General features: G+C 40.6%; 1 protein-coding gene and 1 long non-coding RNA gene across 2 annotated transcripts in view; one reads left to right on the plus strand and one right to left on the minus strand.

Annotated features, from left to right (window-relative positions):
• Window positions 1–14761, minus strand: part of LOC310635062 — a 792702-nt gene that overhangs the window by 605857 nt on the left and 172084 nt on the right. The window lies entirely within an intron of this gene.
• Window positions 1–14761, plus strand: part of STXBP4 (syntaxin binding protein 4) — a gene marked incomplete at its 5' end in the record, with an annotated part of 116127 nt that overhangs the window by 56038 nt on the left and 45328 nt on the right. The window contains 4 exons of the mRNA XM_083353623.1: window positions 2497–2562; window positions 6473–6652; window positions 12137–12253; window positions 14321–14370. Coding sequence (XP_083209749.1) covers window positions 2497–2562; window positions 6473–6652; window positions 12137–12253; window positions 14321–14370 — 413 coding nt within the window. The remainder of the gene's footprint in view (window positions 1–2496; window positions 2563–6472; window positions 6653–12136; window positions 12254–14320; window positions 14371–14761) is intronic.

Consider the following 14761-nt stretch of genomic DNA (forward strand, 5'->3'; position numbering starts at 1 on the left):
AAAATTCGAAGCGTTTCATTTCTTTTGAGAAGAGCCCGATTCCCCATTTACTTGCACCCTGACAGATGTTTCCATCGCAAGAATGGCGATCCAATTATAAGTTTCCTCTTTCCAGCTAAAATTTGACCTATTACAGTCTTCCTTTAACAATATTGTGGGGAACATTTGTTCCTTTTTCCTCTTTTGTCAGCATTTTTATATCTTTCTTTAGCCCACCATTTTAAGGCAAATTAAGTATTTTTCTCTCATATACACACACACACATATACACACACATACACACACACACACATGCATATACATATATGTATATGTATTTATGTGTGTGTATATATATATATAGTGTGAAAAGGGACATGGTGGCTCAGTGGGTTAGGACGCTGAGCTTGTCAATCAGAAGGTCGGCAGTTGGGTGGGTCGAATCCCGAGTGCCACGTAGCAGAGTGAGCGCCTGTTACTCGTCCCAGCTTCTGCCAACCTAGCAGTTCGAAAGCACATAAAAATGCAAGTAGAAAAATAGGGACCACTACGGTGGGAAGGTAACAGCGTTCCGTGCGCCTTTGGCGTCTAGTCATGCCAGCCACATGACCACGGAGACGTCCTCAGACAAGCGCTGGCTCTTCGGCTTTGAAACGGAGATGAGCACCGGCCCCTAGAGTCGGAAACGACTAGCACGCATGTGCGGGGGAACCTTTACCTATATATATAGTGTGTGTGTATATGCATATACATATATATATACACGCATATACACATACACACACCTATATACACACACACACACACATAAATGTCAATGAAAATAAGTCTGTTCCATTTTCTTTTTTACAGAACCCAAATATCTTCCTTCATATTTAGCATTGCAAGCTAACAATTTTTGCTGTTTATTTCATTGAATAGTTGCGCATCCATAATTTTTAAATAAGAACAAACAGCTGCAGGGCACATTTATACAATAAAGGGGAGAGATTGTACATATAGGTAGTCTTCAACTTACGATCACAATTGAGCCCAAGGTTTCTGTTGCTAAGTGAGACAGTTGTTTTGCCACATTTTACAACCCTTCTTGCCACAGTTGGTAAGTGAATCACTGCAGTGGTTAGGTTAGTAACATGGTCGTTAAGTAAATCTGGCTTCCCCATTGACTTTGCTTGTCAGAAGGGTTACAAGAGGTGATCAGATGACCCTGGGACACTGCAACCGTCATAAATATGAATCAGTTGCCAAGTGGCTGAATTTTGATCACGTGACCATGGGGAATGCTGCAACAGTTGTAAGTGTGAAAAATGGTCACAAGTCCCTTTTTCCAGTGGTGTTGTAACTTTAAACAGTCACTAAATGATCTGTCGTAAGTCGAGGACTACCAGTAATGGCTGATCCCTAACACTGTGGAAAAGAACAAACCAACCAATCTGATGAATGACTTCTGGCCATTAAAAGGCGGAGGCGTTTCTAATCTGCTCTTCTGACTGATACAGGTTACTCTTGACTTGATTGCTTCAGTAAAACCTCCAAAGAAAATAACTGATTTTGATTAGCAGTCAGGAGACCTTGACACCCCCTATAATGTAGCCATGGTTGTCCTTGTAGAACAAAAGGAGCCAAAATGCTGCTTCTGTGCATTTGTGTATTGTGTCACGTATGCACATGTTGTGAGGAAGCAGAAATGGAAATATCTCAATGGAATGGGATTGAAAGTGTGAGCTTAATTTGAATCTTTATATGTTTCTAAGAAAATAACTCTTGTTGGCTATGAAGCAATACAACAGGAAATTTCCCTTAGATATGTTCAGAATGTTAATTTTGTCACCACTATCTGATCCCAAATAAGGGATACTGAGTTGCAGCCTTCTTCGTTTTTTGGCTTTTTCTTTTAAGCAATTAGAAGCAATCACCTTTCCACTGGTGGAACAATACTGTTAGTAAAGTTGGATTGGGTGGAGTGGAAGGAAAAATGACTGGTTCCTCTCCAAGTAAGGAAAAAAGGAACATGTGCATCGTTGCCTTGATAGTAGTTTAAGGGGTTTATTTATTTTTTTATTTTAATTTAATTTATTTTAATGCCACTTATGTCCCTGAAAGAAACAGGTTCTGAAAGGTATCAGTGGATAATCAATTTTTTGAGTTTGGTTTATGGTGGGCAGGCTCAGGGAGCTTATGAGTATTAATGAGATGCAGCACCCTGGGATGGACTGGGTAGTATGTGATATTGGATAGGAAGGGTTTCTAGAGATTTGGGAAGATAGGACTGATGGGATTGGGAGGCAGATGGGAACACCCATTGTCACAGGAAGAGAAAGGTAGAGCAGTGCTTTGAAAAGTGGGTTTCAGATTCTCAGAAGCTTTGGTCTGTTTTATAGGAAGCTGAAATCATTTACTGGGAGTTGCTTTAACCATCCAGATTTTCTTATATCAAAATGTCATTGAATGATGGGAGGGGGTGGGGCAAAAAAGTCTCTAAATGTACTGCTTATCTTTTCTCCATCTATGTCTTAGGAAGAATTGGCAAAGTCAGAACGTGTGAGAAAACAACTAGCTGAAGAGTTGCGAATTACCAAACAAGTGGGTAGAGTATCTATATAAATTAAATTAAGCAATTTGCTCTGTTTTTCCCCTCCCCACACTGAGAGAGATTCCTTGTTTCTGAGATATCCCTTTTCCATATTTCATATCTTGATTACATAGTTTATAATATAGATAACAACAGGTTGCTTAGTGACCATTCAGAGTTACAACAAATCCCGGAAAACTAAACTGTATGGATTTTGGAGAAAACTTTATGAATATAATCCAAACAATTTATCATAGACAAACAGCTAAAATAATTGTGAATGGAGATTTCACAGAGAGTTTCAGTATTAAAAAAGGCACAAGACAAGGGTGTCCACTATCCACTATTATTTATTCTAAACTTGGAAGTGCTGAACAGAAATGTTAGACAGGATCCAGGAATTAAAAGAATGGAGATAAAAGGTGAAAAGTACAAACTACAAGCATTTGCAGATGACTTGGTATTTATATTAGAGGATCCCTTGGAGACAAGTCCTAAATTATTAGCAAAGATTGAAGAATTTGGAGAAGTAGCAGGACTGAAAATAAATAAAAGACTAAAGTTATAGTTTAAAATCTTACAGATCAGACATGTCAAACACAAGGCCCGGGGGCCGGATCCAGCCCGCAAAGTGGTTTCATGTGGCCCGCGAAGCCATCCTGGAAACAGTGAGGGAACGGCCCCCTCTGCCTTGGCCCCGGCCCAGGCCAGGCGGAAGCCAATGTACAATTTTGTGGTGGTCATCTATGCTGAAATGCATTCAGTCTTAGCTCCACAAGGCCAGCTGGAAACAGTGAGGGACCGGCCCATGCCATGTCGGCACTGCCCCCTGGGCGCACGCTGGGGAGGTATCACCCTTTGTGAGGAATGAAGAAATGCACCATCGCCTGGAAGTGGCCAGCACATGGTCCTGCCTACTTTGGGCAGGCTAGGGGCTGGGCAGTATTGCGCTTCTCTTCAGATTCATGCCACCCGGCTCAGCCTCTCGGCACTGTCAGAAAAATGCCCCACTGGCTGCCAAAACCAGGCAGGCTGGGGGCTGGGCAGCATTGTGCAGGTAACATCGACTCTCATGCTGCTCATAGCATCCCCTCCCCCAGAGCCCACCAAGCCAGATATGAGAAGTAGGCGAGGGCCATGTGCTGGCCACTTCCAGGTGATGGTGCATTTCTTCATTCCTCACGAAGGATGACACTTCCCCAGCTGCGTTTCTGCCTGTTTTTCTCCCTCCCTCATCTCAAATATTTTCCTACCACTCTGTTCTAGGAAGGAAGGAAGGAAGGAAGGAAGGAAGGAAGGAAGGGTCTGAGGGAAGTCCTGCCCTGCTGCCCTTTCACCATCCCCTTGCTCCCTCCTCCTGGCCTATCCTGGGGGGGGTCTCCGATCCTATTGCTAAGGAAGCTTTGGATACAAAGCCAGGTCTCCTCACATGGATAGGGAGTGGGCCTCTTTCTTGACTTTGCCCTCGTACCCATCATGAGCAACCTGGCTAAGGAGAGCAAGCACAACAGCAGCAACCTTGAGGAGGAGGTAAGTGCAGCTGGGCATCCCCTTGAGGAAGTGGAGCTGGGCTTAGTGCCGTGGGTGCTTGACGGCTGGGCTGGGCATTTGACCTCCGTGCCACCGTCCAACACCCCCCCCCCAAGGCTTGAGAGGAACAGTGAGGCTCCTCCAGTGGACCATGCCTTGGCACTTGCCCCGGTCCCATCTTCTTCTGCCAGAGACCCTCAGATCTGTCCCACACCTGCCCAGGCCCCCATTGGCACCTTCGATGTGAATGATGTAGAGCTGGCCATGCCCACCTAGTAGGCCACACCCACCCTGGCCACACCCACCCGGCCTGCCAAGGGCCACTACAATGCTGATGCGGCCCTCAATGAAATTGAGTTTGACACCCCTGTTACAAATAAACAAAAAAAAATCAATTGTCAGAAAAAACAGACCTTCAAGTAGTCAAGAAAGTTAAATACTTGGGGTTATATCTAACAGCAAGGTGCGCAACAATAAAAGAAGATAACTTCATAAAATTACTAGAACAAATAAAAACTAGACATGGAAAAATGGAAAAATCTACAACTATCAATTTTAGGAAGAATAGCAACTGTGAAAATGAACATTCTACCAAAACTACTTTTCTTATTTCAAACAATACCAATAAAAATTGAGATTTTTTTTTGATGAATTAAATGCATCGATATTGAAATTTATTTGGCAAGGGAAAAAAGCCAGAATTAGATTGAAAATGTTACAAGAAGCGAAAGAAAATGGAGGCTTTGGGCTACCAGGTTGGATTTTGTACTATCAAGCAGCTGCACTAACATGGTTAAAAGAATGGATAATCCTTAGAAACAAAAGACTATTATACCTAGAAGGGCATGACCTACAACTTGGATGGCACGCATTTCTATGTTATGGGAAGAACAAAATTCATAAAATACTTTCAAAACCACTATGTAAGAAATGCATTGCTTTTGACATGGGAAAAGATAAAATCGAGAATTTACATGAAAATACCAGGATGGATCTTGACCATGGAACCGTTTGTACACCCAAATTTAATTAACTATGAGAAACTTGTGACTTACAAAGATATTTTGAATTATGGGAAACTACAAACTAAACAATTAGAGCTTTCACGGCCACATTTGCAAATGCAAATTAGATATGAGAAAGATGCAAAAATACATGGTTTTTACCAGGTTCAGACAACGTTTGACCAGCGTTTGATACTATTGTCATCAGATGACAAATTGATTAAGAAATTGTACAGCTTTCTGTTAAATTTAAAGATGGAAGATGAACAAGTTAAAGAAACAATGATAACTTGGGCAAAAAATTTTGGGCAAAATGTAGAGCTAGAAAAATAGCAAAACCTATGGGAAAGAAACTATAAAATAACAAGGGCAGCTACTTTTAAAGAAAATCCATATAAAATGTTCTATAGATGTCATTTACCACCTGCAAGACTAGCAAAAATGTTTAAAAACATGTCTAGCAATTATTGAAAATGTAGACAAAATCCCGGCATGTCCGTCTTTGGTGGACATGCCCTAAAGCAAAAAAACTTTTGGTCAAAAATACATAGGTGGCTAGAGAAGATGATAGGAGCACATACAGACTATAAACCAGAGCTATTTCTTTTAGGTATAATCTCGAAAAAATATGATAAAAATGTGTATACTTAATATTATATGTATTAGCAGCGAGAATTACATTTGCTCAATATTGGGAAAATGAAGAAATACCATCTGAAGAAGATACAATTAAGAAAATCTTGGACTGTGCAGAAATGGATAGGCTCACATTGAAAATGAAAGGGAAACAAGACTCAGAATATTTCCAAACGTAGGAAATTTTTTTATAAATGGTTAGAAAAACAGAATAAAGGGAAGGAATGGAAACTGTATTACTATTGATGTTAAACATGTAAACCCAGACGTGTTGCTTAGTAAATACTAAAGATTGTTATGATTTAAAAAAAACTATTTATAAAATCACAGCACCAAGATAACCTCACCAAATAACTTGGCCCAATGCTCAAGGGAGAAACCAAGTCTTCCATGCCTTTAAGTAAAAAGGCCCACCTGAATGTCCAGGAAAGGTTGTCCACAGGGAGGACCACAACAAAGAAGGCACGGCACTGTTGAATAGAGAGCGTCCACCCTATCAGAAGGGCAAGCCGAAACGATGGGAGAGGGAGTTGGCTTTGGGAATTCTCGAGCATTTTTACTCTTTTTTTTCTTGGAGGCACTCTTTCTGCAACAATACATGTATTTGCAGCTTTTTGGGTTCTGGGTTTTTTGAGCTGTTTCGAAAGGAGAAAAGATGCATTTAAAGTAACTTTATCCAGTCAAAGCAAAATTAAAAGTATCAAGTCAGCACCAATGGTCCATTTTAAAAATAGAATTTGATTCCCTGTAGGAAGCCAAGGCATCTGTGGAGGAGGCGAGAACCTTGCGAAGTAGAATCCACCTCGCAGAAGCTGCCCAAAAGCAAGCTCGTGGAATGGAACTGGACTACGAGGAAGTCATCAGTTTGTTGGAGGTAGAAATCACCAGGCTTAGGGCTCAGCTTGCTGATCACGGTGGTGGCCAAAATAAAGTAAGCACCTCAGTAGTCTCTCGTAGAGTTGCCATGGTTTCCTTGCTGTTGACAAGTATCCTGTTTTTCATTTTTCTTCCATTTGTTCTCCTAAAATAAGTCACTGTTTGTCTTGTACAATTCAAGAGCTGGAATTAACCTGCTGTGAAGGGAAGAGGGGCATAAAAGCTATGAACTTCTTTTTCTTTAGTGAACTGTTTTGAGTGGCAAAATATGAACTTTGGCTTCATTTGGGTTGCTGGCCAGTATGGCGTAACTCAAGCACATGGGATATATAGAGCATATTGCATTTAGATTTGATCTATGTTTTAACTGTGCAGTAGATGAAACAGTTTTTATTTGGAAAATTAAAATTACAGTGGCTCAGTGGGTTAGGACGCCGAGCTTGTCAATCAGAAGGTCGGCAGTTTGGTGGGTCGAATCCCAAGTGCCGCTTAGCAGAGTGAGCGCCTGTTACTCGTCCCAGCTTCTGCCAACCTAGCAGTTCGAAAGCACGTAAAAACACAAGTAGAAAAATAGGGACCACTACGGTGGGAAGGTAACAGCGCTCCGTGCGCCTTTGGCATCTACTCATGCCGGCCACATGACCACGGAGACGTCCTCGGACAAGCGCTGGCTCTTCGGCTTTGAAACGGAGATGAGCACCGGCCCCTAGAGTTGGAAACGACTAGCACGCATGTGCAGGGGAACCTTTACCTTTACCTTTAAACACTTAATTCAGTCTGAGTTCCAGTTAGCTAGGGGTCTGTACATTCATTTTGGTTATTTTATATAAAATATTTATAACCTGCCTAATTATGAAGAGGATTTTATGGTGGTTAATGGGGAGTAAATATTATAGAGATTATATAATTGCTATTTATTTTTATAAATATTAAAAAATAAAGCTTTTATTTCAAATGCTTTCTTTTTAATGCTGAAATTCAGTTGCAGCTGTGGTAACCAGATATTCTATCAGATTGATTAGAAATGATATAAGGCTTAAAGCAAAAACAATTAAGTCAATGTTTCAATTAGTAGAAATAGGCTACAACCAATGTTCAGTTTACTATAAATTTTATTTACTTTATAACAGACCACAAAGAGTGAAACATCCTTCACCCTTTCCAAAGAACTATGGACTTCCCTGCATACAACAGACTAAAATTAATTAATTGCCAGCTTGAGAGTTAAAAGTAATGTTGACCCTAGAAGAAAGAAATGGGATGACTCACTTAATGACCGCACTGATTTGCTTAATGCGCTCTGCAAAAATGTCATAAAAACAGCCTCGACTTATTTTTTTTTAATCCCATTTATATCCCGCCCTTCTCCGAAGACTCAGGGCGGCTTACAATTTAAAGCACAAATCAATGTGCTTAGCAATAGCCTTCATCCTATGTATATGCCTGCTTATTAGGGCTTTCCCCCCCCAAGCGGCATTATTACAAAGTCAGCTTATTGCCCCCAACAATCTGGGTCCTCATTTTACCTACCTAGGAAGGATGGAAGGCTGAGTCAACCTTATGACTGTAATAACTTACAACGAGAAATCTAGTTGTTACTTGAGGGTTACCTGAGATGTGGGTCTTCATATCTTGTTTGCAACAAATATTTCAGTCAGTTTTTGCACTGATTACATAAAAATACCCTACTTCTCCTTTTAATTCAATTCAGTTCATTGAAAGTAGCTTTTCTTGATCTTTAAGGTACAGACACAGCAAAGAACTGAGGACTACTTTTGTATTATAATAAAGACAAAGCTACGAGGGAATTATTTGCCAAAAAAACAATAATTTGTCTTTTATTTTAAAAAAAGTTTCCTAGGTAGGTGTGTGTATGTGTATTAATGTTTGTATACATACAGTACATACACACACACTCATACGTACTGAAAATGGGGTAATATGCATGCATTTAACAGTATAAGTTGAGGCCATCTGAAGTTGCCATGGGTGATAATGTTTTATGTTGAGTACATACGTGTGCACTCAATATAGCATTTCTCTAAATCTGATTCTTGATTACTAATCTTAATTTTTATAGACACTTGAAGACAGGGTTTCCTCTCCATTCTGAAACTCTAAAACATACAGTTAAGTGCCTTTTATCAAGCACTATACAAGTTCTATAGCAGAATCTTTGTTATAGGTGAATTTGATTATGATCCCTTGGCTATTTAGTATAATTATGGATGAATATATAAGAACTGCTTGTGATAATGTAAGAGGCTGGTTGTTTTGTGAAATGAATGTACATGGAGTTTTGTTTGTTGGCAATGTTAGACATTTCAAGTATACCTTGAATCCTCTCTAGAGTCGGCCATGTTCAGATAAAATGCATAATCGTACAAAAGGCCAATAACGCCAGGGACCGGTTGACGAAGTCAAACTAGCAAAACCATATAACGATGCTTTGTAACTTAGCTTCTTACATCATCACAAGCGATTCCTATACATTCATCCATAATTATACTAATAGCCAAAGGTAGTTGGCTTAGTTTGTAGTTTGATGTTTGTAAGTAGTTAACAAAGAATGGGGAAGGGAGGAAAAGAGCGCAGTGCACACAAGAGAATGCCTCTGCAGAAGATGACTAGCAAATATTCCCTAATGTACCTTTTATTGGTACATTACTTCCTCCTGACAAGATTTCAGACAAGTTGCCTTCTGTATGCAGCAGCCTATAATCTAGCACTTATTTCTGTCAGCATTCATACAAAAAGGAAAATGATGCCGCCGAAATTTCAAGAAGGGCCCTCTGCAGCTAATGTTAGCATGGGTTGTTGGAGAATGAGTCATTTTAATGATCCTTGTTTTGTGCTAATTTTATCTTAAAGTAACAGTAATGTCCTTTGGGGAAGTCAGGCAACTTCATTGATTAAAAAAAGGCTTGTCATAATACAGGAATCCATTTTTTGAAGGGGAAAAAAATGAAACCCCCCCCTTTCTATTTAATCTTTAGAGGAGTCAAAATGTGCATCCCCCAGCATAATCACATCATAATTAATGGCATTGGTTTGCCTTGTGTCCCTATGCTAATTTTTGAAGATGAAGAAGCAATAATTTTATGAATTGAAAATTTAACTTAAGTCTTTAACACACAAATACATGCCATTGGGTGGATCTGAATAACATGAAAACCTGGAATTAATCATACAAGAGGAAGGGTAGCAAGATTTTAGAATAGGGCTCCCCAACCTGTGGGCTGCGACCCACTAGTGGGCCATCAGGGGATTGCAATCAGGCCACGGAAAAGGCCAGTGAGCACGTGCACGCATCCTCACTTGCACAAGCAGCAGGTGAGTGCCTGCGCGCATGCTCCATTTGTGTGAGCAGCAGGCTGCGGCGGCTTGCCAACCGCTCATGCGAACCATCCCCTCTCTCTCTGCCCCCCACCAGTCCACAAAGCTGGAAACATTGGGGAACTCTGTTGTAGAATACATAGTAAGTGGAGGCAATTTTGATAACATAAGCTACAATATATTTAAATATAAAGTTGCAATTTTGGAAGAGGGTATAATTCTACTGTTTTTATCATCTTAAGGCTCAGGATATCCAGTGGCTCATATTTAAATAGTATGCATGTCAAAACAGGTTCCTAAATTCACCTTATTACACCCTAGCTTGACAACCACAGTCAAACTGCGTCGTCTTGAGGGGTTGGGAGTGGGAGGCACCGTTCTGCGGTGGTTCTCCTCCTACCTCTCGGACCGTTCGCAGACGGTGTTAGCAGGGGGGCAGAGGTCAAGCCCTAGGCCCCTTAGTTGTGGAGTGCCTCAGGGATCGGTGCTCTCGCCCCTCCTGTTCAACATCTATATGAAGCCACTGGGAGAGATCATCCGTGGCTTCGGGGTGAAATATCATCAATATGCTGATGATACCCAGCTATTCATCTCCACCCCGAACCAACCCAGTGATGCCCTCGATGTGATGTCCCGTTGCCTGGAAGCGGTACAGATTTGGATGGGAAAAAACAGGCTTCGACTCAACCCGGCCAAGACTGAGTGGCTCTACATACCGTCATCTCGCTTAGTCCAAGAGGTTCCATCTTTGGCTATAGGAGGAGAGGTGTTACCTCCCGTTGATAGGGCACGCAATTTAGGCATCCTCCTGGACTCACGACTCAGTTTTGAAGATCATATTGGAGTCGTGGCCAGGAGGGCATTTGCCCAGGTTCGCCTGGTGCTCCAGTTGCGCCCCTATCTGGACCGAGATGCCCTACGTACGGTCACTCATGCACCTGTTACCTCCCGGATAGATTACTGCAATGCTCTCTACATGGGGCTGCCCTTGAAGACCACCCGGAGGCTCCAGCTGGTGCAGAATGCGGCCGCACGGGTAGTGATGGGAACATCCCGATACTCCCATATTACACCCCTCCTGAGTGAGCTGCATTGGTTACCAGTTGTCTTCTGGGTGAGATTTAAGGTGCTGGTACTTACCTTTAAAGCCCTACATGGCCTAGGCCCGGGATATCTGCAGGACCGTCTGCTGCCGGGGACGACTTCCCATCGCCCAGTACGCTCACACAGAGAAGGCCTCCTCAGGGTACCGTCAGCTAGGCAATGTCGGCTGGCGACCCCCCAGGGGGAGGGCCTTCTCTGTGGGAGCACCAGCCCTTTGGAACCAGCTCCCCCCTGAGCTTCGGATGGCCCAAAATCTCCAATCCTTTCGCCGCGGTCTCAAAACACTCCTATTCCACCAGGCTGACCTGGACTGACAGGCATTTTAATTAATTATATTTACAATTTTTAATTTATTTTTAGTTTTTAATTTTAATTTGTTGCACAGATTATTTTAATTTTATTTTTATCTTAATTTCTGTACTTATTATATGTTTTGTTGTTAGCCGCCCTGAGCCCTTCGGGAGATAGGGCGGGATATAAATCCCATAAATAAATAAATAAATAAATAAATAAATAAATAAATAAATAAATAAATAAATAAATAAATACTATCCTCACTGTGAATATCTGCCACTCAGTGTGGCTTCCTTACTCTGCTTGTAGAGGAAGCCCTATTTTTTTCCTATACTTGTCACTGATAGATGTACAACCCAGTTAGTTGGTGTAAAGCTAGTGCACCAAGGATAGACACCTAAGCACTGAACAGAATGAACTAGCATATTCTAGGCTGTCAGGACTGCATTGTGTGTGTGTCTAGCGTGTGCAGATTTCCTTGATATTGTATGCCACATGCTAAATAAGTACAACCCATGAAAAGTTTACAAATTAAGGAAACAATTAACCAACTCTAAGGGCACTGGACTACACTTTTTGTTTAAAAATATGCATCAGCTTCTCCAGTATTTTAATCACCTTCACGTTCACATCAAATTATGATGTGAACACCCCCACCCCACTATAAAACTGTTTATTTTGCAATGTGTCGGGATGCTAGATCAGATCATGGTACAAGTAATGCCGTTTTGCTCCTTTGTTGACTCCCTACCCTGATGTTTAGATTCTAGTGTTTTGGTTTTTATTTAATTTCTTTCTTTCCTAGGAGAGTCTGCAAGATTTAAGGAAGAGGATTACTGTGCTTGATTGTCAGTTAAGAAAATCTGAAACAGCCAAGAAGACCTTTGAGGTGGCAACTGAAAAATTGCTAGAATTTGTTGAGGTAACGGCGAATTCCAATATTTTTCCTTCAAGGGACTAGAGTATGTTGATTGTATTAATTGTTACAAAGATGTGTCTTTAAAAGTTATTTAATTGGACTATTATTTTTAATGGGTTGAAAAATTATTCTTTTCAGTAAAAAAAAACTAAAAATTCAGAAAGCAGAACTAGAACATCTCTGAGAAAGTAAGTACCTTTGTGAACAGACAAATCTCTGTTCAGCCTGGTGCTATGCAAGGATATCAAATATTTTATATAACTCAGCTACTGCTGCAAATCTAGGGTTTGTAATTCAAGGAGCACAGAATTCTAAAACTAGATTTTTCACATTAGAAGTTCCTAGATTGTCTCAGAAATTCAAATAAGACTTCATGGAATGTTTTTTTTTTCTGATTATTAACGCAATGTTTAATAATAAGATACGTCTTTGCTTTGGCTTTTACTTTGCTATTGTTAGTTTTTAACTTGTTTAGTGGTACAGTCCATGATGCCAACTCTAAAGAGATGTAGCTAATGCTGTTGGGTTTCCTTTCCAATCTGCCTTCTGTATTAACCGTAGTTGCTTTTCTAGCAGATCACTAGGGAAGGAAGAAGAATCCCTAACATTTTTTTTCTTCCGCCTATTAAATCCTCAAAGATGTTCATTAACAATACTGTTTTTGCCATCTCCAGTATCCCCTCTCTCTTGTTCTTCCGTGATTATGTCTTACAGCTTCACATCGACATAGAAGCTTGGGACAATGTATTTGGTCACTAGATCATTGTTCAAATCACATGAGGCTAGAAGGAGTTCTTGTTTCTGCCCTTTTTGATTGCATCTCTTACATTCTGTCTTAAAAATATATTCCTAAGGCAGGGGTAGGCAACCTCGGCTCTTTTATAACTCATGGACTTCAATTCCCAGAATTCCTGAGTCAGCTGACTCAGGAATACTGGGAGTTTCAGGAATTCTGGGAATTGAAGTCCATGAGTCATAAAAGAGCCGAGGTTGCCTACCCCTGTCCTAAGGCATGATTTGGATAGTTTTATTCCATACAGCATTAACCTTGTGAACACTCAGGCTTCCTCCTTCCATTATATATTCAAGATGGACAGTATTTAATATTTTATTGTTATGTATATGTAGGGGTGTGGGTCTATACATATGTTGTAAATAGTATGTTTTAGGTGTGTGTCATGTATGTGTTCCACTTTGGGAGCGGGCAACTAAATTTCATTTTTGATGTGTGCCGTTGTGTCCACAGTAAAAAAATGGCAATAAGGGTTATCTTATCTTACATGAGGATAATTTTCATTAAACCTCTTCCCTGCTTTTATTCCCATAATTTGAGCGGTGGACTAGAGATATTTCAAGGCATTCTTCTAATAATAGCAATAGCACATAGACTAACAGCCCTCTCTAAGCGGTTTACAGAGTCAGCCTAATGCCTCCAACGATCTGGGTCTTCATTTTACCAACTTCAGAAGGATGGAAGGCTGAGTCAACCTTGAGCCAGTCAGGATCAAACTCTTGGCAGTGAGCAGGGTCAACCTGTAATACCGCACTCATAACTACTGCGCTGCCACGGTTCTAGATGCCACAGTGTAGGACGAAACAGAAGTTGGCAGAAGCAGCTTGAGAGAGGGGTGATCTTGTTCATATCTCACAAAGCCAAGCCTGTCTCCAACTTTGGCTTTTATGCAACACTAGTTAGGATTGTTGGTAGACTACAGCATGTCAGTTGCAGATTGGATGCTGATTTGCTTGCCTAACTACCTTTCCTGATAACAAGAGCAGGGAATTCATAGACACCTGAATGATAAGACTGTTAACTGCTATGGTGATAACAACTGAAAGAATCAAGAATCATTAAGAAGGGTATTTAATGGCTGTTGATTTCAGAAGGGTGTAAATTGTTGCCAGCAAAGCTAACGTACCTTAAGAGACAGGTATACAAAGCTGTGTGGTTTCAAAATGCACACTTGGAGGACTGCCGATTATATAACCGGTGAAAGAGAAAGCCATGCTATTTTGCTTTTGGAAATTGTTATTTTATTTCTTTTTCTGATTTCTACCATTTGCCTGTAGACTGTACCTGGAATACTATTGCATGGCAGTAGCCCTCCAGTCACTTTAAGGTAAGAAATGTGTGCTGTTGAAATTTTCTTGAATTAATACTTTAACTCTGGACAAAGAATCCGAGAACTGATTCTTAAACTTTGATACTATTTGCTTAGAAATCCTGTACAGAGCTTTTTTGCAGATTTTTTTTTAAATTAGCTTTATAACATGGATACCCAGAAGATTCTGTTTGACGAAACAAGTAGTCTTATTTTCAGACAGATAGAATTGACTCTGTAGAAATATCTGATTTGCCAAGGCTAAACAACTGAATCTGTTACACAAAATGGATATGAATACGGTTCTCAGTTCTACTCACCCATCCTGTTGAAAATTGTTTTCAGGGATTTTGAGAATAGAATCAGATTTTGGGGTTAGAATCTATCAGAATACTAAATACAATCCACC

The sequence above is a fragment of the Vipera ursinii genome (assembly GCF_947247035.1).
Source record: "Vipera ursinii genome assembly, chromosome: 2".
Classification (NCBI taxonomy): Eukaryota; Metazoa; Chordata; class Lepidosauria; order Squamata; family Viperidae; genus Vipera; species Vipera ursinii.